This window comes from Nomascus leucogenys, chromosome 13 (genome assembly GCF_006542625.1).
Source record: "Nomascus leucogenys isolate Asia chromosome 13, Asia_NLE_v1, whole genome shotgun sequence".
Lineage (NCBI taxonomy): Eukaryota > Metazoa > Chordata > Mammalia > Primates > Hylobatidae > Nomascus > Nomascus leucogenys.
The window spans coordinates 19,999,336-20,024,142 of record NC_044393.1 but is presented as its reverse complement, the minus strand read 5'-3'; the positions used below and the strand labels follow the sequence as shown (position 1 = coordinate 20,024,142).

The window sequence follows — 24,807 nt, the reverse complement described above, 5'->3', positions numbered from 1 at the left end:
ACCTCCAGGAAGCCTTCCCAACCCCTCTGCCCATTCTAAGGCAAGACTCTACTCCTTTGATGCTCCCTATACAATCCCTTGTGTGTGTCCTCCATAGTATCATAGTATTCGTGACCACCTGCAACCATTTTGACTCTACTTACCTTTTGCATGTGTCCCTGTCCCCCATATCCCATTGTGCTACTGTTTGCTTATTCTGTGTCCTTGAGGAAGTCCCCACCATCTCTGTGAAACTCCAGATGAGGGCAGCAAGGATAGCAATGACTAACGCTGACATCACTCACTGTGTGTTCGGCATTGCCTTGAGAAACTTACATGTTATTGATTCATTTATTCTTCATAGCAGCCCTGTAGATACATACTGTCATTACTCGCTTTCTCACACATCAGGAAACTGAGGCACAGAGAGGGTGTTTTAGTCTGTTTTGCATTGCTATAAAGGAATACTTGAGACTGGATCTTTGACAAAGAAAAGAAGTTTAATTGGCTCATGGTTCTGCAGGCTGTATCAGCATGGCACCCAATCTGCTCACTTTTGATGAGGCCTCAGGAAGCTTTTACTCCTGGGAGAAGGTGAAGAGGGGAGCAGGCATGTCACATGGCAGGAGAATGAGAGAGAGGGGAAGAGGTGCCAGTCTCTTTAAACAACCAGCTCTTGCATGAATGAATAGAGCAAAAACTCACTCATTACCAAAGGGAGGGTCCCAAGCCACTACTGAAGGATCTGCCCCATGACCCAAACACTTTTGGCCCAGCCCCACCTCCAACAGTGGGTCACTTTTCAACATGAGATTTGGAGGGGACAAATATCCAAACTGTATCAGAGGGTAAGTAATGCACCCAGAGTCACACACAGGCAGTAAGTTGCAGAGCCAGGATGCAAACCCAAGCTGCCTGGCTTGTAACCCCTGCACCGCACTGCCTCCTGCGTGATAGGGACAGTAGTTCCCACCTCCAGGGCAGTCATGAAGGTTGAGTGAGATGCATGTTTACGGCGTCTGCCCCAGGACCTGGCTGTACATTCAATTCTTTTTTTTTGAAGATGAGGTCTCCCTCTGTCACCCAGGCTGGAGTGCAGTGGCACAATCACAGGTCACTTCAGCCTTGACCTCCTGGGCTCAAATGATCCTCCACCTCAGCCCCCAAAGTAGCTGGGACTAGAGGCGCATGGCAACACACCCAGCGAATTTTTGTATTTTTTTTTTTTGTAGAGATGGGGTTTCACCGTGTTGCCCAGAGTGGTCTCAAACTCCTGGGCTCAAGCCATGCTCCCATCTTGGCCTCCCGAAGTGCTGGGATTATAGGCCAACTCATTGTTTCTGAGCTCTTACTTTGTGTTCCGACTCTGTGCCAGGTTCTGACCAAGGCATTGGGGATATAGGGAGCAAAACTCACATTAAATATCAGACAAATAATCACACAAGTCAGTTAACTACTTATAACGATGAGTGCTTCCATGGAAAAATTCTGGGCAATCTTGGGGTGTGAAATGGGGTTTGATCTACCCTGGAGTATCAGGGAAGACATTTAAACAAAACCTATTGTGGAGAAATGAGTAGGAATGAACCACGGGAGGGACAACGTGTGGCGGGCGGAGTGCAGCAGAGGGAACTCTGTAGGGGAGAGCCCAGAGGCAGGAGAGGTCACTGTGGTTAGAGGGGTGGCAGGGCCAGGCCATGCAAGGACTTCCAGGGCTGGACCTGGGACTGTGGACTTCATCCTGAAGGCAGTAGGGAGCTCATCATTTGATGTGGGATTGACATCGCGTGATGATCATCTTGATAGAGACCAGTCTGGCTACAGAAAGAGAATAGAGCAGCCCGAGTGGCCAATGAAAGGGGCTGGTAAGAGGTGGTGGTGGCCTGGACTAGGATAGTGGCAGTGCGAGAGAAACAGATTTTAAAGATATTTCGGAGGCGTTTCATTGGATTTGAGAGATGTCAGGGGGTGAGTCCCAGGTTCATGGTTCTATGAACTGGATGGAAGGTAGTGTCACTTGCTGAGATGGGGAGGACACAGGGACACGGCAGGGGAAGGGGTAGTTTATGATCAACAAATGAGAACATTGACTGGGCATGGAGGGGCTCAGCCCTGGAGCTCAGATGAGTGACCAAGGCTGGAGGGGTAAATGTGGCACTTAGATGAGAATTGAAACCCAGACTGGTTGAGGTCCACCTGGGGAGGCAATGTAGGACAGGAAGAGAGGGGAGTTCAGGACAGCCTGAGGAATCCTAGCATAAGAACAGAGAAGGAGAAGGTGAAGCAGAAAGGTGGGCATGGTCATGGCCTGTTCCCAGATGACTGCCCATCTATGAGATCATCCCGCTGCAGCCCTGCAGAGGGAGGAAATGAGCAAGGGGCCATGTGGGCTCTGGGTCCCAGTGGTGGGTCCCAGGGTGGCAAGGCACTTACCCTCTCAGTCTGTTCTATGACTATAACGGATAGTCTAGGGCTCTCCCCCCCGGAATTTAGGTATCTTGTGCTTTCTGCTGTTGCCACAGGCAGTACACACACCCAGCTATCCCCACTGCTCATTAACTTCATCCAGCAGACACTCAGGGAATTGGCTACCACCAACCAGGTCCTGTGCCAGGCTCAGTGACCTTCACTATTTTAACGCACGCACTTAACAAACAATACAATGATGCTAGAAGATGTTATTTCTTACATGCTATTGTGGTTTAGGTTTTCCCCCCACCTCTACGCATATTTCTTGATTGATTTAAGATTTAGCACTGTAGGTAACAATATATGTTACATAGTTATATAGTCTGAAAGAGCTAGAAGGAAGATATTGAATGTTCCCAACACAAATGATAAATGTTCAAGATGCTGGATATGCCAATTACCCTAATCTGACCGTTATGCGTTATTTGTATCAAAACATCACTGCGTACCCCATAAGTAGGTACCATTATTTTACGTCCATTTAAAAAATGAAAGAAAAAGTGTGGAAAACATTTACCTTTATATTTACCAATGCCTTTGATATGCTTCCTCTGTTCTGGAACATTCTCAACTATTATCTCCTCAGTTCTCCCCTGACCTATTCTCTCACTCGTCTCCTTCCAGAATGCTAATTGAACAGGCATCCATTAGACACTCTTACTCTGTCCGCTGTGCACATAAACTCTCTTTCATATTTCCTTTTTGACCGTCCATGCCAAACTCTGGATAATTTCTTCAGAGTCATCTTCCAGTTGACACACCTCTCTTCTGCTAGGTCTAATCTCTTCCAGAGTGTAGAAATGGAAGAATGACTCCTCAAGCTAAAGTAACCTTGTTACTAAAACCCCAACAAGGACAGAATGAGACAGGAAAACTATAGGCCAGTCGCACTTGTGAACCTGATACAAAAGTTCTAAACAAAACATCAGCCAACAAAACTCAACAATCTATAGAAAGAATCATATGTCATGACCAAATAGGGTTTATTCCAGGAATGCAAGATTGATCTACCACTAGAAAACCAAATTACATATTTACCATATTAACTGAATTAAAGGAGAAAGGTCATTTGAGCCTGTCAGTGGATGCAGGGGGAAATAATTTGATAAAATTGAAAAGCCATGCATGGTTTTAATAAAGCCACACACTTTGACCCACCAGGAGGTCCCTCAGCGTGCTTAAGAATACCTCAAAGAACCCGTGGCAAATGGTATCCTTTGTGGTGAAATATTGAGCTCTTTAAGATAAGGAAAAAGGCCCGGATGTCTGCTCTCACCATTTCTATTCAGCGTTGTCCTGGAGGTTCCTGGACAGTTTGGTGGGGTGGGAAATAATAAACAAGGAAGGATTGGAAAGGAAGGTGCGCAGGTGACTCCTGGTTTCTAGCTTGCGCTCCTGCAAGGATGTTTGTGCCATTTACCAAGGCCTGGAATCAGGACACTTCAGCTCCATTCCCAACTCTTTCCCCAACCTTAGATGGACTGCTTTCCTCCCTGGACCTGAGTCTCCATCTGTGAAATGGGTGGGCAGGAAAGATGGATCCAAGGTGGGCTGTGATGGCTAGATCTGGTGGGAAACCAGAGAGGAACAGGGGGAGGCAGCCCCCATTCTCCAGGAGGGCAGGCTTCTGTGTGCAGAGCCTCTGGTGGGAGGAAGCATCTGTTTGGGGATAGGGCAGGAGTCTGACCGAGTCAGGGCACTGTCTTGACCCTCTGCCTTGCAGAGGCATCATCCCTTCTCTCCTTTGTCAAGGGGTTGCTATCGTTATTGTTGCTGTTGGGTATCTTCTGTGGTTGTAAGGCACTGGCCCCCACCGACATGTCTTTTTGATGTTTTAGACCTACAACGGCCAGAGCGAGAACAACGAAGACTATGAGATCCCCCCAATAACACCTCCCAACCTCCCGGAGCCATCCCTCCTGCACCTGGGGGACCACGAAGCCAGCTACCACTCGCTGTGCCACGGCCTCACCCCCAACGGTCTGCTCCCTGCCTACTCCTATCAGGCCATGGACCTCCCAGCCATCATGGTATCCAACATGCTAGCACAGGACAGCCACCTGCTGTCGGGCCAGCTGCCCACGGTGAGTCCCTGTCACCTGCTGCAGTTTCTGCTGATGACAGCAGGGAGGGGTTTGAGAGGGAAGCAGAAGAATGTTGATGCTTTGATAAGAACCCTCTGCTCATGGGCAGGGTCTGGGTTCACCTGGTTGCTTGCATAGGAGTCTGTGGGACACGGCGGGTGGGCATGGAGAGAAATCTAATGTCAGCACGCTGCTTCCTTCTGGAGCTCTGGGTACAATATCTTGGTATTGGTTTGCATTATTTGTTAATAGTATAATCTCATTTTTATTTTTTAACAGTTTTATTGAGGTATAATTTATATTCCATACAATCCACCCATTTAAAGTATACTACTTAACGGCTTTTCATATATTCACAGAGTTGTGTGACCATTAACACAATTGATTTTAGAACATTTCATCACCCCATAAAGAAACACTAGCTAGGCACAATGGTGTGTACCTATAATCTCAGCTACTTAGGAGGCTAAATGGGAGGATCACTTGAACCCAGGAGTTCTGGGCTGTAGTGCACTATGCAAATCAGTTGGCCGCACTAGCTTTGGCATCAGTATGGTGACCTCCTAGGAGTGGGGAACCACTAGGTTCCTTAAGGAGTGGTAAACTGGCCAAGGTCGGAAACAGAGCAGGTCAAAACTCCCATGCTAACCAGTAGTGGGATCGTGCCTATGAAAAGGCACTGCACGCCAGGCAACATGGCAAGACCCTATCACGAAAAGAAAAGAAAAAAGAAAAATGCTCTATTGCTGGGCATGGTGGCTCACGCCTGTAACCCCAACACTTTGGGAGACTGAGGCAGGAGGATCACTTGAGTCTAGGAGTTCATAGACTTGGCAACATAGCAAGACCCTGTCTCTACAAAACAAAAAATTAGCCAGGTGTGGTGGCATGTAGCTGTAGTCCTAGCTACTTGGGAGGCTGAGGTGGGAGGATCACTCGAACCCGGGAGGTCAAGGCTGTGGTGACAGAGTGAGACCCTTTCTCAAAAAAACAACAGGAAGAAACATCATATTTTTGGCCATCACTCCCAACCCACTCCCTGAAATCTTCAGCCCTAGGCAACCACTAATTGACTTTCTGTCTCTATAAATTTGCCTATTCTGGACATTTCATAGAAATGGAGTCATATAATTTAAAAAAATTGTATCTTGCTTAAGCTGCCAGAGAAGAGGGTGATTACTGAGTTAAAGTTCATGGGATAGGTAAAAATGTACCAGGCAGACAAAGGCAAGAAAGAACCTTTCCCAGGTTGGGGGAATATCAGGTCCAAAAGGAGGCGGCAATGGTGCTTGTGCCATGCTTGGGAACAGCATGTGGTTCATTCTTTTTATTGGTCTGGAGAGGAAGGACCTGGAGTCAAGGAGAGAGAGGAGATGAAGGAGCTCAGCAGGGCTCAGCAGGGCCTGGATCGTAAGGGTCCTGAATCCCATTCTAAGGAGATATATATCCTTAGAATGGCTGATTTGAGGCCAGGCATGGTGGCTCACAACTCTAATCCCAGCACTTTGGGAGGCTGAGGTGGGTGGATCACTTGAGGCCAGGAGTTCAAGACCATCCTGGTCAACATGGCAAAATTCCGCCTCTGCTAAAAATACAAAAATTAGCCAGGCATGGTGGCACACACCTGTAATACCAGCTACTCAGAAGGTTGAGGCACAAGAATTGCTTGAACCTGGGAGGTAAAGGTTGCAGTAAGCCGAGATGGTGCCACTGCACTACAGCCTGGGCCACGCAGCAAGACCCTGTCTCAAAAAAAAAAAAAAAAAAGGCTGATTTGAACCATCACAATGTATAGAAAAATGGTAGAACAGTAGAGCATTTTTTTTATACCATAGAAAAATCTCCTTAAGGGAATTCTAGTGCTTCTTCTGAACAACTGTGACTTGTGCTTATTTTTGCTTTTTTTCCCTTCACATTTAATATTACATACTAGTCATGACTCTTACATTCATTTTTAAGTGACAGGGACCAAACTCGAACTTATACAAAAGAGTCTGAAATATCCAGGGGGTGGATACAGGGTTTCAGGCATGGTTCAATCCAGGAACTCCACCAGTGTCACAAGGCCCATTTCCACACAACAGGCTTGATGGCTGCTGGCAGCCAGCATCTTCCCTGACATCTCTGGCAGAGAGGACCATGACAGCATCGCTGGACAGACCACTATGTCTAGGAGGAAGCGGCTCACTATTTTGTCAGCTTGAGTCACACACACACCTGTGGCACAGGAGGAGGGCTGCTTAGTTGATTTTCCTAGCAGAATCTCATGGTTTGGGGTGGCTTGTGTCTACCTCTGCCATGACTGTTCAGAAGCCACAGTCAAATTCATGGCCCAATTCTAGCAGACCCCTGAGACCTTAGGACATGGCTTTTTATAGTCAAATGATCTCAACTGTATTTTGTTTACTCTTCATTTATTACCACCAAACTTCCTTGTTTAAAAAAGCTGGTGTCCTCTGTGTATTTTTGTAAGGCATGTCCCATTTTTTGGTTTGTTTTTGAAGTTAGGTGAGAAATAAAAGGAGACAAGGAAGGGAAGGAGGGTGGGAGGAAACCAACTCGAGATCCCCATTTTATAGTGTTTGGTTCTCACGAAAGAGTTCAATGAAAATGGATGCTCCGTTTCTCCAGAAATTTTTTCCTTGTGGGTCCATCAATAATGCAAGTCCTCAGCTTCCTCTTCTCTCTCTCAAACCTAGCGATTCAGACTCACACCGCCATGTCTGGAATGGTTTTAACCCATTTATGTCTGAGGTTGCAATTTTTTGAATTTTTGCAATCAGACCTTGGCGATGAGCTTGAGCAGTAGGATATAAATAACTCCCACAGGCTTAGCGTTTCAATAATGGAACACTAGGCATAAATGGGTTTCCAGTTCGTTAGAATGCTTGTGCCTTACTTGCTTACCGGGCTCATTTTCTAGCAGAAACCTCACTGCTCCGGACCATCCCTGTTTGGGATTTATGGTAATACAAGCAAAAGCAGGGCCAGATGGGCACCTTGTCATCTGCTATGAGGGCTGTGGTGCAGGAGTGAGCATGGCTACAGTTTGGGGCCACTGTGTTGCCGCCTTTGGTACTGGGGTGAATGGAGACAGTGTGGGGTGGTGGTTGGTCCCAGACACCCGAATTAGATCCTGGCTTCACCTTTGAAGCCTGGGTTCCCTTGTCTTGGAGTCATAATCGTACCCACCTGAAGATTGCGATGAAGTGTATCAGAGATAATGAATGTAAAGTCTTAGCAAATGTCTGGCAGAGAGTGAACATTCAGTGAGCATTTGCTATTGTTATTTGTAATAAAAATGAATTCCCACTATAACTAAATGGCAGTGTTTTCCCTTAAGTCTCATTTACCCTAAGGAGCAGACTGCAGACACCCTCAGGTACATTTGTAGGGCCACCTGATTATAATAGCTCTGATAATTACAAAGCATGTTATCTTTTTATCAAAGATGACCCCCTAATCGCCCCTCCTAGGAAATGCTTTTGTTGGGCTCTGTCCAAATAGGCACTTGCAGTCGTTTTCCAGATTTTCTTTAAAACTAGCTCATGTTTAAGAGGCTTCACAAATTCAGATAGCCTTAATTCTTCCATTAGAATTTGCAAGGGTTCACTGAATTTCATATTCCCTCTTTATGTCATGAAAGATAAGCCAAACTCTATTACCCAGGGGAGGGCACCCGGACCAACTGGGAAAACCAGATAAGAAGATGTACATGCATTGGGACTATCTGGTGAAGAGAGACAAGGGACTCTTCAAGACAGTTTTTAAATTCATCTGAACCACAGGACAAAGGGGCGTGGCTCTGTGTGTGCGTGGGCATACACGCTACGTGGGTGACGCTGGAATTGGTGTTAACACCTGCTGGGTGTCAAGCACCATGCAGAGGGCTTTCAAATGTTTTCTTGCATAATCACCCCAAGAAGCAAACCGAGGGATAATGATAATAGTATCATGAAGGGATGGAGACCCCAAGGTGGCAGGTGATTATATTAGTGTCTCATGGCTGCTTTAAGAGATTTCCACCAACTTGGGGGCTTAAAAAAACAGAGATTTATTCTATCACACCTCTAGAAGTCCAGAAGCAGTCTCCTTGGGCTGAAATCGCGGTGTCAGGAGGAACTCACTTTCCCCAGAGGCTGTCGGGGAGAATCCAGCCTTGCTTCTCCTCCGGCTCCTGGGGGTTGCTGGTCTTCCCTGGCTCGTGGCTGCATCATTCTGATCTCTGCCTCCATCTTCACATGGCCTTCTCTCTGTCAGCAAAACTCCCTTTTCCCCTCTTCTAAGGACATTTGTGATGGCATTTAGGGCATTTGGGATAATCTAGGATAATCTCCCATCTCCAGATCCTTAATCACATCTGCAAAGACCCTCTTTTCTAAATACAGTACCATTTACAGGTTCCAAGGATTAGGACCTGGTATCTTTGGGGGGCAGTTTTCAACCTACCACAATGATCCTCAGCTGTGCGACAGCCTTCATTGAGCGCCCACTAGGTACCAGGCATTGTTCTAGGCTTGGGATCTACAAGATGCCCTTGAGGGACTCCTGGTGCAGATGGAGAGAAGGTGAAAAGCCTATTTCTAAGACTGTGGTAAATTCTCTAATAGCATCAGTGTGTGGTGCTCTGTGCCCGGAAGAGGTCCCTTAGATGTGGGGTTATCACTTCCTAGAGGAAGCGTCCCCTGATGCAGAGTAGATTCTGTAAGTACTTTGTGAATGAATTACTGTCATGCAGCTCTTAAACAGCAAGGCCAGAATGCAAACCCAGCTCTATCCCCTGCCATCCACCTCTCAGTTTTACCAGATGGCTGTGGGATGGTGCGACCAGGCTGCAGGGCCACAGATGGCACAGAGGATGCGCTGATGGCCAGGGTGCTTCAGGCGTTGTCTGCACAGGTCGAGATACACTAAGGATGTCATCCCTGGAGAGGCGGGCTAGGCCAAGGCATTTGACAGCCATCTCATAAATGCCAAAGCCCCCTTGGCTGTGATCCCGGAGGCCACCGATTCTTTCCGGTCCCCTGCCCTGGCCTGTTCAGCCTTGTGGGCATGCGTGGGAGTTAGCCTTCTGCTTTAAAGGTATGGCAGCTAGCAGGAGTCATGTACAGTATTGGAATCGAACCCCTTTTACAAAATTAAATATGCTTAAGGCTTCTCCCTCAACTTCAGCGTCTTAACTGATTAAACATTCATTTCCAAGACAAAAAGAGTCAATTTAGTATGAAAGATATATTTTGCCGGTTTAATTTAAAGTGCTGCACCTCTGTCTGACCCTGATTTTCATAACTCAATAATTTTATCCTGTGTTGATTGTCTCATTTCGAGAGAGATATTGTATGTATAAATCAGTTTCTAAAATACCCAAAGAAACTCGAAGAGTGGAATTTATTAAGCTGCTTCTGTTAAGTCTGAAATCATTTATTTTGGAGTCGTCCTTGGGAAGTGTTTGAGCTTATGCTCCTGGCTTACCCAGGAGAGGAATTACCCTGGGAGATGACAGAGTTGGACGTTTCCAGACAGGTTCCTGGGGAACCTGCACCTTTTGTGAGACCAGAGAAACTCCTGGGAGAGCCTCGGGCAGATGGAGGCTGGGCCCAGCCAGAAATGAATGCTGGCAAAGCTCCCCCGACACTAGCCATAGATTCTGGTGATCAGGGAAATGTGGGTTTTTCCTGCACCAAGCCCCGTGGGTCTCTGGAGCTGTGTGGTCTTGCTGTGGGACTCACTTAGTGCAGGAGAGGTATGCAGTGTCATTCATGCTTGCTCCTCCCAGCTCTGACTCCTGTTTGCTTTCTTTGGGATCTTGGACAAGTTACTTCTCTCCCAGCCTCAGTTTTCCTATCTGTGAAATGAGGATTGGGATTTCAGCTCTGATGAACTCACAAATAGGAAAATGGGTAGAATTGTTTCGTTAGCAGTGACATACTAGACAAGTATACGGATCTGAAGTTCAATAGTCCTCCCACTACCAATGTCACACATATCACTGGCCTAAGGGGGCTCAAATCCTATCAAATGCAGTACTTAGTGCTGTATTTCAGATTCTTTGTGTTCTAGGTCCCCGTCCTAAAGCATCTTGCCAGGATAGGCCCTTCATGCTGCACACACAGGGCTAGGGGCTGTGGCCCAGGGTCCCCCACCCCAAGCGAAGGGCCTTTCCACGCTGGTGCCCTGGACTAGGCTGTTGGGGAAGAGGCTGAGCTGTACCTTAGTTGCCACTTGACCGCTTTGCTTTAGAGATGGTTCCTGTGCCCGGAGCCTGGGGGCAGGGTTTAAAACTTGGAGTGGGGACTTGATCCTGGGGGCAGGGCCTTGGACTTAGGGACAAGGTCTGGGTATTGACTCTGGGAGGTCCTTGATATACCTTGGAGTGGGGACTTGATCCTAGGGGCAAGGGCCTTGGAGTTAGGGACAGGGTCTGGGTATTGACTCTGGGAGGTGCTTGATATACCTCCTAACACCTCCCCCATTTTCTTCCTGTTCTGAACTATTCCCCTCCAATCTCCTTTCTCTCTCCTCTTCTCTTCTTTGCCACTTTCCTCCTCCCTGTAGAGGGCATGGTCTATCTCTGTTGGATTCTCACAAGTTGAGACATAGGAATCCCCTCCCGAGTTGCAGATATAAGTTAAAAAACCCTCAACCCTTGGTCCTCTGGTCTTTGAAACACAGGGGGCAGTAGGGACCCCCTAGTCCAACCCAGTCATTTCATTACTCTTAATGCATAACATTTTTGGTTTGGTCATGTCTTATGAATGTATCAATTAGCTTTTGCTGTGTAACAAACTACCCCAATACCTAGTGGCTTAAAACAATGCATTCTTATGATTTCTTATTATTTGGCAGGTCAGTGACGTAGTTCTTTTGATCTGGACTGATTCAGGTGATTTCTGAGGTCCAGCTTACAGCCCGCCTGCAGCTGCTTATTGTAGGATGGCCTTATTGACATTGCAGTGGTTGGCCCAGGGTCAGCTGACACCAAAGGGGAATGATTTGGCCACTCTCATATCTCATGATGACAGCTGTATGTCTCAAGGCTGGGCATCATGGCTTGCCTGTCATTTCAGTACTTCGGGAGGCCAAGATGGGCAGATCACTTGAGGTCAGGAGTTCAAGACCAGCCTGGCCAACATAGTGAAACCCCATCTCTACTAAAAATACAAAAATTAGCTGGGCATGGTGGCTTGCGCCTGTGGTCCTAGCTACTCGGGAAGCTGAAGCAAGAGAATCACTTGAACCTGGGAAGCCAAGGTTGCAGTGAGCCAAGATCACGCCACTGCACTCCAGCGTGGGTGACAGAATGAGACTATCTCAAAAAAAAAAAAAAAATAGGAAAAGAGAGATGTGTGTCTCTCTGGTGTCCTAGGATCATTCACATGGTGATGGACACAGGGTGCCCAGGGTAGCAAGAGAGGGTACACCCCAATGTGCAGTACTTTTCAAACCTCTGCATGCATCCTGTTTGCCCCTGGCCCATTGGCCAAAGCCTGTCACATGGCAAATCCCAGAGTAAGGGGTGGAGAAATAGATCCTACCTCTTGAAGAGAGAAATGGTAGAGTCACATCATAGAAGGGTGTGGACGCAGAGAGGCAAGAATGTGTAGCTAATTTTGTAACCTACCGTGATGAGGTTTTGGGTTTTCTCTGTGCATTTTTGGTTTCTTGGCATACAGCATCATCTAGCAGTCAGGTGTATAGGCTATGTGGTCAGGCTGACCTAAGTTCAAACCCCAGCTCCCCTCCTCGTTACCCCCAACCCTGTGACCCAGATCAAGGGGTTGATCCTCCCTGAGCCTCGGTTTCTTCATCTGTAAATGGAGATATTGTTACCTGCCTCGTAGGAGTTTATAAAGAGTCAGCGATCTGATGCAGGTGAAGTGTCACACCTAGGCAATCGGTAAATGTAAGCTGCTCTGTTTATTACTTTATCCACTTTACTGACAGGGTTGGGGTGGCTTCAGCCTCATCTCTAAGTTTGTCCAGGCTGACTTGCTGGTTACCAACTTTGTCGCGGGCTGAGGTGGCCAGAGATAGTGGGAGGGCCCCAGCTGGGGCACAGGCAGGGGAAGGCGTATTAATTACACTAGGACCTCGGTCAGGGCTCAGAGCTTAAAAGCAATAGTGGAGTGACAGTTCCACTGCTTGCCAAGAAAGCGGGGGCCCAAGATGCAATGCTTCTTGGCATCGTGACCAAGGGAAGGATCCATCTTAGTCGAAGCAGGGGGTTACCAGGGGCACCTCTGAGTTGGGCTTTTCCAAGGTGCCATGTTTTTGTCTAACATCCCTCTGGGGATGGAAGTAGGGGGAGCACTGATCTCCAAAACAGGTCTCTGAGGGTCCTAAACAGTGGTAACTAGAGGCCCAGGGCTTCCTTTGTATTTATCAGAGTCCAGATGAAACTCCTGGCCCCTGTTTTTCAGAGACATTAAGCGAAAGAAATAATGTCTTTTTACATTTTATAAAACTCAGAAAAATGGCTTTAAACAGCTTTTGCTCCCCTGCTATAATTATTTATTTTCAAACACTCCTGCAGGGGACCGCTCCGTTTTCTTACCCTGAACTCCTTTTTCTCATAAATGAACCATCACTTCAATAAATCATTATGGAAACAGAGACTAACACCGGCTCTGAAAGGTTGAAAGATTTATGTAACACATTTATGTTTCCCATTTTCTCATTCTGGTACTCAGCTGCAAAAGCTAAGCTAATAAAAGCTGCTATTAATATTTCTTGTTGCCTAGCAACCCCAGAGCGGGAGTAATAGCTTTGGCTAGAAAAATAGATGACCGATAAGGAAAAATTCAATTCTTTTATTATCTCAGGGGGAAATGGCCTTTTACTGGAACATTATGATGTACGAGTGTGAAGTTGAACACAAAAGATTTTTTCGTATGTGTTTGTTTTTCTATTTTTAATGAACATTATTTTACCTCCACTAACTCTTTTAGGGTACTTTTTCTTTTCTTTCGTAAACCCCCCATCCCATCCCTCATGCTTAATTTAGCAGCTACAGTAGTTAAGAATCTGTCAGCGTTCTTTAGTTTAAAAATGGTTTTTGCAAAGGTTTACAACTCAGTCATAAAAATTCACTCCCTGTTAAAACTCAGGCCAGTGATAAGCTAACACGCAGGCTGGTTTTCTGTGAACAGGATCACGTTTGTTGACGAGATAAGATTCAGGGTTTTCCCTACAAGAAAGGTCGGAAAGGAACAAAACATGTTCTTTTCCATGTCCCAGTTTTCTTTGGAACCAGGGATGCTGTCTCTTTTGAGAACTGTTTGCTCTGCAGTTTGGGATGTGTTCACACTGGGAGAGGATGGGGCACAGATATTCACTGAGCACCTGCTCTGCAGAGCCTTGGTGCTGTTCCCTCCTCCCAGCACCCTTTAAGGTAGGAACAATTAGGGTACCTATTTTTCATATGCAGAAACTGAGACTTAGAGAGGCCAAGGGATCAGGCTGAGGTAGCATCTTTTTTATTTTTTATTTTTTTATTTTTAGTAGAGACAGGATTTCACCATGTTGCCCAAGCTGGTCTTGAACTCCTGAGCTCATGCAATCCGCCTGCCTCAGCCTCCCAAAGTGCTAGGATTACAGGCGTGAGCCACCACGCCTGGCCTGAAGTAGCATCTTAAACCATGGTGTTTCCCACCTGTGTTCTTTAGCACAGGGGTTCCCAATCTCGGCACCACTGACATTTTAGGTGGGATGATTCTCTGTTATTGGGGGTGTCCTGTGCCTTGTCGGATGTCTAGCAGCATTCCCGGCCTCTACTCACTATTCTTGGCCTCTAGTAGCACTACCCTAGTCAAAATCAAAATGAAAAATGTCTCTAGACATTGCCAAATGTCCCCTGGGAGCAAATTCATCCCTGGTTGGGAGCCTCCACATGCTGTTCGCTCTGCTGAGAAGGCTGTTCCACCTTGTCCACCCAGTGAACACTATACAGTTGGACCCAGTTGTCCACCTATTCCTGTATGAGGACCCAATTCAGAAGTCATCTTCTCACAGAGGCTGCCTGGATGCTCTGGGCTGGAACTAGGGTGAGCCTTGTGAGACGCGTGCCTCACCCATAAAATTTAAGGGTGTGTCCAAAAACTCAGTCATCAAGATAAAAATAGTGTTTTAATGAAATATTTTGAAAAGGCAAAATTAACACAGAAAATCGTGATGAACAACATATCAGAAATTTAAATTAAGGTGGGATCAGTCTGAATTCATGGCAATGTGTGGTTGTGCATTTAGCAGGGGCCACTGGCCTGGGACAGCCTGAAGGCTGGGCCAGGGCCTTGTGTCTTTCTCTAGGCCCAGCATCTAGCAAACAGCCTGGTTAGCAGGTGGCCTTCAATGTCTGTTTATTAATTACTGAATGAATGGGAGAAGGGAATTACTTGTCCAGGGTCACATAGCCAGAAAAAGGATAGAGCTGGAACTTGAACCTGGACCTCTGACTCTAAGCCCAGTTCTTCCTGCACCCGCCTGGCTGAGTATGAGTATGGGGTGAATCTTTGTTGTCTGCTGAGTAGGGATCTAAGCTGTGGAAGATTGAAAGATGCTCTGGGGTGCACAGCATCTAGGAGTGGTGAGCAGGGAACAGTGGCTATGATTTCAGCTTGGTGTCAACCCAGCTTTCCTTGGGGCTTTTATTTCGGCTTCACCACCTCTGTGCCTGGCAAGAGCTGACGTGGGCAGCTCAGTGGCCTGTGGAGCATCCCCAAGAATGTCACGATGGCCAGCCCCTTGCAGCACTGCTCATGCCCATGGGGCCAGATGCTTCATCTTGGCCTTTGGAGGTCAAGAACCACACCTTATTTGACCTTGTATCCGCTCAGTGAACTTTTCTTAAGCGAATGGGTGAATTATTTATAACTGTCATGTAACATTTATTTAGCAGTTACTATGGAGCTGGCACCTACTTAAATCCTTTCTATTTATAATCTCACTTAATCCTTGACCCTGAGAAGGAGGTACTGTTATTGTTGCCATTTTACAAATGAGAAAACAGAGGCACAGAGGGGTAAATGACTTGGCTACACAGCTATCAAAATGATGGTGCCAGGAATTGAACCCAGGCAGCCCAAATCCCCAGCCTGGGCTCTCCATATTTAGCCCATGTAGCCTTCCAAAATGAATGAGTGAATGAGCAAGGCAGTGAGCGGGACAAGATGGAGACCCACTTTATCTGCCCAGCTCTGAGTCGAGCCATTCATATTCATAAATAATCTCAACATGAAATGTGAGGCACTTGCAGCTTGGAACAAGAAATGGAAGAAGTGCTGAGCTCAGAGGACAGTCCCGGCACCGAAGGCTTCCTGAAGGTGGTAACCTTGGGGGCCAGAGGACAGTGGGAAAGCCTGAGAGGAAGAAATTTCATATGTGCATGGACCTCCCTGTTCAAACCTGATCACCACCCCTTCCGCTGAAATTCATAAAACAATTTGTGATGTTTTAAGGTTGCTCAGCTGCCCTGTGGTACCCACCCTTTCCATCCCCTGCTGAGCTCCTAATCAGAGCACTCGAGGCTGAGTGCAAGGGCCAGGTGTTTAACTTCCACTCCAGGCAGCATGCCCAGCCTAACAGAGTATGAACTCTGAGAGCTGCTCCTGAGTCATGAGGGAGAATTCAGGGAAAATCACAGCGACATTCGTCAGCTGCAGCCTCGATATTACTGGGTGTAATGGCTCTTTCCTCTGAGTGCATATTCAGGACCATGTTTGGGAAAATGAGCTTTTAATGTACCATCGGCATTGCTGAGAAGCCATCTTTGGCTCGGCAGAATGTCTGGAGCACATAAAACTTGAGATTTATTGGAGTCATTTTCCCCCTGCTCTGCCTGGATAATAAAAAGTCAGTCTCATGAGCTCTCTTTCTCTCATCTTGTGGCTTTGTCCATTTAGAACTCGGAGTCTTTATAAAAGGTAGCAAGACAAATACAGCTCATCTAAATATTAAAGCTCTAGGAGAGAGTGTCGGGGCACTATGGAAGACTGGAGGCTGGGAGCGTTTCCAGGACAAGTGCGTCCCATCAGAGATTTCAGCTCAGCAGCTGGGTTGGGCTGGGGCCCGGGCTATGGTGGTGGCAGCCGCTTGCCCAAGCAATAGCACTTAACTGGGAGTCTGAGGTCCTGGGTCCCTGTTCTACCCCAGTGAGTGACCTCGGGTGAATTACTGTCTCTCTCAGAGCCTCAAGTAAGATGGAGCTGATGCTGTCTACTCCACAGAGTGTGAGAATCAAACGTGCCAATGAATATTTCTGATGCTTTGCTTCATGTGTGGCATATAGCAGGTGTCTGAAAAAGGTTTGTTGACTGACCGACTGACTGAAGAATGAATGAATGAATGAATGAAAAATAAATGCCTCTGTAAACACCTCAAACTAGAATGCTACATCATTTTTGGAGAGTAAGTCGTGTGGGGACCCTATAGCGTCTTCTGTCTTACACTGCAGTCTGCTTCATGTCTTCTAACCCTCCCGTCGTCTTTAAGGGAGATAAAATTCTGCTCATTTACAGATGTGTTCCCAAGACCCAAAGGGCAGGTGGCTTGTCCAAAGACACACAGCTAGGAAGTGGTGAAGACAGGATGGGACCCTGATTCCTTGACCCCAAGTGCTTTATGTCCTCAACACAAAAACATCCCTCACCCTATCCTTGGCCCAGGCCTCTGAGCTGGGATGGTGGGCAAAGGTGGGACCCTTGCCCCTGTCTCCCTGTCGTGTGTGGGTGTTGGTCAAAGCTCTCAGCCAGACAGGGTTAGGAGGGCAAAAGTGTTGGCTCAATGACTCTGTCTCCAAACTCTTGGTAGCAAGGAAAAAGGGAAGGAATATCAGGTGAGTAGTCAGAACCTGTCATGGGGTGTGTGTGTTGGGCGGAGCTGTGGGACTGGGATGCTGGAGCCCTGAGGAATCTCTAACTAACTAACTAAGCATGGTTAGTTCTTCCTGTCACCCCGGAAACTGATAGCAAGACCGCGAGTCAGGAAGCCTGGGTTTAACTTCCTGTCTCTGCCACCACTAAGAGATTGTGGGAGGCAAGTCACTTTCCTTCCAGCCTCACTTTCTTCACCTGTTGAATGGGCAAAACCCAAATCACCCCAGGGAGTTGTGGAAAGGATCAAGGGAGAGGGGGCCTCTAAAGCATTTCATGAATGAGCTCCTCAAGCGATTCAAGTCTCTGGAGGGTGTGGATCACAGCCAGCTCAGGAGAACCACGGGGTTAGGAGGTAGGGCTCCAAGGTCAGGCAGCATCAGCTGCGCGTGTAACCAGCTGTGCGACCTCAGCCAAGCTGCTTAACCTCTCTGTGCCACAGTTTCCTCCCAGGGTTGTTGTGAAGAGTAAATGAGACATTAGACATGCTATCCGGAGCTGCGCTAGAGGGAGGTCTGCCTGGTCCCACAGGCAGCACTGCAGCGTGGATTAGGCCACAGAGTTGCTGGCATTTGTTCCCCAGTGTGAACTGTGAATCAGTCGTGGGTCACAGGCCAGAAGTAGGTGGAGCTCCTGCATAACTTTCTACATAAGACGGCCCCCCAAGAGAGGGAGAGCATTAGGACAAATACCTAATGCACGCGGGGCTCAAAACCTAGATGACAGGTTGATAGGTGCAGCAAACCACCATGGCACGTGTACACCTATGTAACAAACTTGCACCTTCTGCACGTGTAACCCGGAACTTAAAGTAAAAATAAAAATAAAAATAAAAAGATGGCCCCTCTTGGCCAAGGGCAGTTTTCGAGAAAGGGGCAGGTGTGTGCCTTTGGCAGCCACACTCCCAGCAGGGGATCCAGCAAGACAGACTACTGCTGAGCTGCTTCCGGAAACGTGATCCTAAGGCCAGCAGCAGCAGCATTGCCTGGGGACCTGTTGGAGATGCAGATTCTCAGGCCCCTCCCTAGACCTGGTGACTGGGAGACTGGGCTGGGCCCAGCAGTCCATGCCTAACCACGCCTCCAGGGGCTTCTAATGCCAGCCCAGAACCACTAGGCTGTGGTCATCCTCCGTTGAGCCCTGAATTCTCAGTTGTTTTAGGACACATGGGATGCACTTGTGTTTCTGTTTGCCCTGAGGATTTCATCACACTTGGGATGGTTGCAGACTTTTTCCCCCCAGAGGAACTCGAGGACCGACACCTCTGCCTGTGGTTCCTGGTTCTTTCCTACCCTGTGCACCTCCCATTGGCACAGGCCTTGAAGCGGACCCTCTGGCATGATGACAGTCCCAGCCTGTGATCAGAAAGACTCTAGGTTTTCCTGAATCGCATGACGCCTCATCCTGGGGTGCTTCATGGGCAATTGTGCAAAGGGTCTAAGAAGAACCAGGAACAAAATGCAACAGGGAAGAGAAAGGGGGCCTAGGACAGGCGTGGTATCAGGGACGTCTGTGTGACCAGAACGCAAGATTCCTCCCACTGCTTATGGGGGAGAGGGGTGTGCATATGCCAGGGAAGGGATGGATCAGCAAAGCCCGTTCTTTGAGATCATAGGAGGACAGAGTGTGAGCAAGTAGACAGACTCAGACATTTGCAGCACTGGTAGCAACTGGCCCAGAAGAACTGGACCTTGGTCAGAAGCACAGGATAACAGCAAATTATGGGGCCATAAGCCGAGATTCTAAGACTGAAGGATTAGCCTGAGATGGTCGCTACCCCATCCCACAGGACTCCTCTTCTCCTTTGGGAGCCCCAGACTTGAGGCCCCTGTCCCTGTGCACACAAGACCCCCAACCACTCCCTTTTTGTCTGCCTTGTGAACTTGACACCTTCTTACCTTCTGCTTCTGTATCCCTGCTCTGAAAAGCAGATTAACTCTAGCCAGTACATTGGCTGTGCCCTGCATGCTTCCACTAGGTCGACTTTTTTTTTTTTTTTTTTTTTTTTTGAGACAGAGTCTCGCTCTGTTGCCCAGGCTGGAGTGCAGTGGTGCAATCATGGCTCACCGCAGCCTCTACCTTCCTGACTCAAGCAATCCTCCTGCCTCAGCCTCCTGAGTAGCTGGGATCACAGACACACACCACCATGTCTGGCTAATTTTTTTGATTTTTTTTTTTTAAGAGATGGGGTTTCCCTGTGTTGCCCAGGCTTGTCTTGTACTCCTGGCCTCAAGTGATCCTCCCACTTTGGCCTCCCAAAGTGTTGGGATTATAGGTGTGAGCCACCACACCTGGCCTAACTGACTTTGATCACACTAAACCAGAACTGTACCTTCCCATAACCCACTGCAAAATGAATTCCAGATGTGGTAGGGAGCAGGCTCACTTTGCCGTCAGCATGTGGCGGAAGGCCCGTCACCCACTCGTGCGTCCACAGCACAAGTGAGCAATGTCTGGCCCCATGATGCTGGAGACAAAACTGTCCTTCGGGAACAGCCCCTTAACCGGGACTCTCGCTGTCTTCTCTGTGCCCGTGGCCCTGCTGAGAGGGGGTCAGCACGTTGCCAGAATTAATGTCACTGGCCTTGGACTTGGAAAGAACTGGATTTTGAGTTTCTCCAGCTACCTGTGTGTTGAGGAAGTTACCCAGGCCCTCTGAACTTTAGTGTTTGTGTGTGTGTGTGTAAAATAGATGTGTTATTCATCCTTACCTTGTGGGTTGCTTTGAAAATTAGATGCTGTCATGATTATAAAGTACTCAGCATGGGAGCCATGGCAATGCTATTGTTTGTCTCTAAGCACTTTACGTGTGAGCTGTCTCTGTTTTCTTCCCTGCCAACCACATAGAGGGCTCTGTATCCTTTCCGGTTCCCCCAGGAAGTCCACCTTCCCAAGCATTGGTGAACTGCCAGTGGATGCCCACGTGGGCTCACGGGGGTACCTGGCACCAACAGTTTACTCATTTTTGCGTTTCCATGTCTTATTGTGGCCACAGTCACTGTGAGCCTGTGAGTGTATCCCTGCCCTGTGGCATGTTCCCTGCCTGGGACTTCTCTGGGTTCTGTCTCTCACACTGTGAGCCCCTCAGCCCTGGCATCTCCCCTATACTTACCTCTGTGCCCATGAAACCAAAGCTCCTCCATGGGCAGGACCTGCCTTCGTTTGAAATTAGCTTAGTGACCCCTGAGCGGGGTGCTCTTGGGATCCACCCTCCACCCCAAGCAGGTCCTCAGTGTGTTTCTATCAAACAGGTACAATTTTTCTCCCAAAGACGGATTCTAGTTGTACATTAGTTAGAGTCTACCAAGAAGCAGGCACCAGATGGGATTAGATATGTAAGAGGAGAGAGGGAAAGGGAGATGGGGGGAGGAAGAGAAGGCCAGAGGGGGGAGCTTCAGACCATGATATAGGTCTGAAACCAGAGGGAAAAAGGATGGGAAGGAGGGAAGAAAGGAAAGAAGGAAGGAAGGAAGTGAGGTAGGAGGGAAAGATAGAGGAAGGAAGGGACAAAAGGGAAGGAAGGAAGGGATCCCAGCACTTTGGGAGGCCGAGGTGAGCAGATCACCTGAGGTCAGGAGCTCAAGACCAGCCTGGCCAACATGGTGAAACCCTGTCTCTACTAAAACAACAAAAATTTAGCTGGATGTGGTGGTGAACACCTGTAATCCCAGCTACTCGGGAGGCTGAGGCAGGAGAATCACTTGAACTTGGGAGGCAGATGTTGCAATGAGCCAAGATCGCACCACTGCATTCCAGTCTGGGTGACAGAGCTAGACTTCATCTCAAAAAAAAAAAAAAAAAAAAAAGAGGGAAAGAAGGACTGACTGGATAGGAAGATCTGGGTAGCAAGGACTGGGCAGGAAGCATCTTGGACTGCATCAGTTTTAAGAAAGGTTGGCCAGGCAAATGGGGAGTCCTCAAACCGAAGCTGCGCATCAGAAGAGCTGCACACCTTCCCCAAAAGGACCTGCCTTAAGCCCCAGTGTGTTCAGACACTGACTGGGCATGACCACAGGCAGCGTGGCCTGGGAGGCGCATGCTCAGGGAGCCGAGGAGCTGCGGCTGGTGCTCTCAGCACCAGTGCCAGCTGGCGAGGAAGGTCTGAGTCCCACATTTTGGTGGCCAGCACAGTCCATCCCTTTTGCCACACAGCTCTGCTTCTCATGCAGGACAGTGAGCAGCACCTCCACATCCCATGGGCCCTCACTTCTGCAGGGAAACCTTAACAAATGACAACCTCATTGCTGCCTCTGGTCTTGGGGCTGCCACCAGCACTCACCCCCTTCCCTCCTTCCTCAGCCGCATCCCCTCTCCCTTAGCCCGTCCCCTCTCTGATCCGGTGGTGGCTTTTTATAAGATAGCTTTATCATACTTCTGTACTGAGGTTCTACTGTCTTTATAAGATGACTATTACGTTGAGATCTCCTGAGAAATCTACTACACTGAGATCTACTGACTATTACACTGAGATCTCATACTTCTGTACTGAGGTTATACCATCTTCATAAGATGACTATTACATTGAGATCTATACGGTTATTACCATGGAGTTGTATATAGTATTACCTTATCTCTTTTATGTTCCTCGTATCTATAATTACACCCTGATTCATAATGCTAAAGTTGGTGGTTTCTCCCTCTCTTTTCTGTTCATCTTTACCCGGGGTTTATCTGTCTTATTGCTTTATCTACATTGTTTTATTCATTTTATTCAGAGGACTAAGCATCAGAGTTATGTTCCAATTCTATTACTTTTCTTTCTCTTAATGTTTTCCCCCTTTATGTTTATGAATCACTTCTTTCTTTCTGTAGATGTTTAAATTTTTTATTTTGAATTCTTTAGTTCATTTACTTTTATTGTTTATTGTTTAATAATAAAAAGTTTATGGCTGTACATTTTTTCTTAGTATGGCTTTGGCTGTATCCTATAAATTTTGAAATGAAGTCTTCTTACATCTTTTACTTTCTTCCCAAAGCATAGCTTTGTGGATTTGATTTTTAAAAAATGGCCCATGTTCACTGTGAAAAAAAAAATTAAACCAACAAATACAAAGAAGTAAAAATTGTTAAAACTGCACCATCCAAAAAATAATCGTTATTAACCCAACCATTTACTAAGTATCTTTTCAGTCTTTGTGCATTATACACAAAGATAATATATACAATAATATATACAATATACAAAGATAATGTACACAATATATACAAATATATACAAAATTTACATAAATGGGACCCAAATGTGATGCCTTTTCCTGTACTTTCCAGTGTGTTCTATTGGAGCAGTTCTAGGACCTGCCAATTTTCTGCAGCCGTGTATCATGTGTATACTTCCGCGTGCATAATTACAGGTCTTGCTCTTCCTTTTAGTGGCTGGATAACATTCCATCATATGGGTTTTTTTTTTTTTTTTTTTTGAGGGTTTTCTTGCCCAGCTGGGTGCATGCCATCTCGCTCACTGCAAGCTCCGCCCCATCACCCATCTCCCCTCAGCCCCCGGTGCGGACTACAGGCCCCCCACACCCGGCTATTTTTGTATTTTAGTAGAACGGGTTTCACTGTTAGCCAGGATGGCTCGATCTCCTGCCTCTATCCCCGCCTCGGCTCCAGTGCTGGATTACACTTCCCCGCCAGTATCATATGGGTGTTTCATCATGTACTTAACCTTCTGTTGATGGACATTTAGGCTATTTCTGATCTTTTCTATTATAAATCCTCTTGGGATGGGTTCTTTGAGAGTGGTGAAAAGAATTTTTTTTTAATTTTAGTATTATTATATTTTGAGGGTGGGATCTCAGGAGAGGGAGGGAGAGATGTTAAGGCAGACAAAGAAGTTTCCCTCGGATGCGTCGAGCCTCTGCCTGCCCCCAGGGGTGTTCTGGAGCATAAACTGCACTACACCCGCACAGCTGATCCCATCATAGCATATAAAGGGGTAGCCTTTGCACCCCCATGTCCATTTGTCATTGGCCAGAGATTGGGGGATGGAGTGACCTCCTGGGGCTGCAGTACCTGTTGGCAAGGGGTGTCCCCTGAAGAAGGGGGCAGCTGAGAGCCTTCACCAACCGATGTTCCTGGCAGCTGGGGGACAGGGCGCTGCTCCAGTGAAGGGGGCCCAGAAAGGGGCCAAGAACTTCTACTACATCCGTGGTTCTTAACAGGAGCAGTTTTGCCCCCCTGCAGACATTTGACAGTGTCTGGAGACATTTTTGATTGTCACAACTGGAGGCTAGGGATGCTGCTAAGCATCCTATAATGTACAGGACAGCGCCCCCAACCCCTGCCACCAAAAATTATCTGGTCCCATATATCATTAATGCTAAGGCTGTGAGACCCTGCACTACAAACACAGTCAAACATTTTTGTGGATTTACCTTTTCTATTTGTACATTTATCTCCTGTGGGATTTCAAAACTTCTTGAAACAGTCATGTGTCTTCATTTTTCCCAAATTCTGTCCTCCCACCCTTTCTTGGCTTTTGTTTTAAGCCCTTCACTGACACTTCCCACTTTGTGGTTTTTAATGACCTCCATGTTGCTGAATTCTGGGGTCAGTGCTCAGCCCTTGACTTACTTGCTCGCGCATCAACCTTTGACACAATTGGTCACTTTCTCAGCCTTGCACAATGCTTTCCTTACCTGGCTGCTGGGACTCACACTCTCCTGCTCCTCTCTGCGCCCTCCGTATGAGTCTCCTGAGTTTACCTCTGAGCACTGAAGGGGCCCCAGGGCTCAGTCCTCTTTTTATCTGTCACAGGTGCTCCATGATCCCATCTAGTTTTGTGGTTTTAAATACCCTCTATATCCTGAGAACTTCCAAAATTTTATCTCCAGCCCCAAGTATCTCTGTGGTTGTCTAACAGGCCTCTGAAACATACTCTCTCCAAAACCAAGGTCCTAACACTTCCCCTGCCCTGCTCCTCCATTGCCCTCCACCCCTTTTCATCTCACCAAAAGACAGCTCCATCCTCCCAATTGCTCAGGCCACACAGCTAGGGGTCATCATCCCGGACCACCCTTTTTCTCAGTGAGAGAGCTCTAGGTGAGGACCTTGTTAACAGCCTCCCAGTGCCTTCACATCTCCCTCAAAGTGAGAGCCAGTGATTTATAATGTCCACCAGACCCCGCATAATCTGCATGCCACCCCACCCCCACTGCTTACTCGGCTCCAGCCCTGCCAGCCTCACCAGTCCTTGAACGTGCCAGGCACGAGCCTGCCTCCGGCTCTTTGCCATTCTGTTCCCTCTGCCTGAAACACTCTTCCGCAGACATCTGCAGAGTATATTCTCATACCTCTGTCTTTCTTAAAAAGTGACTCAGTTGTCATTCTCAGGCGGCCTTTCTAGCCACCCCTTCTAAAATTGCACCCCATCCCCCACCCAGCACCTTGAGCTCATCTTCCCTGCTCTA

The 24,807-nt window shown here is 47.5% G+C and overlaps 1 protein-coding gene across 3 annotated transcripts in view; it reads left to right on the top strand.

Annotated features, from left to right (window-relative positions):
• TOX2 (TOX high mobility group box family member 2) overlaps positions 1-24,807 on the top strand; it is a 123,596-nt gene that overhangs the window by 56,346 nt on the left and 42,443 nt on the right. For all 3 annotated transcript variants that reach the window (XR_004033056.1, XM_030826423.1, XM_012511728.2), the window contains exon 3: positions 4,287-4,532. Coding sequence is in view for 2 of the 3 variants with exons in the window: in XM_030826423.1 (XP_030682283.1) it covers positions 4,287-4,532 (246 nt within the window). In the remaining variant the exon portion in view is untranslated. The remainder of the gene's footprint in view (positions 1-4,286; positions 4,533-24,807) is intronic.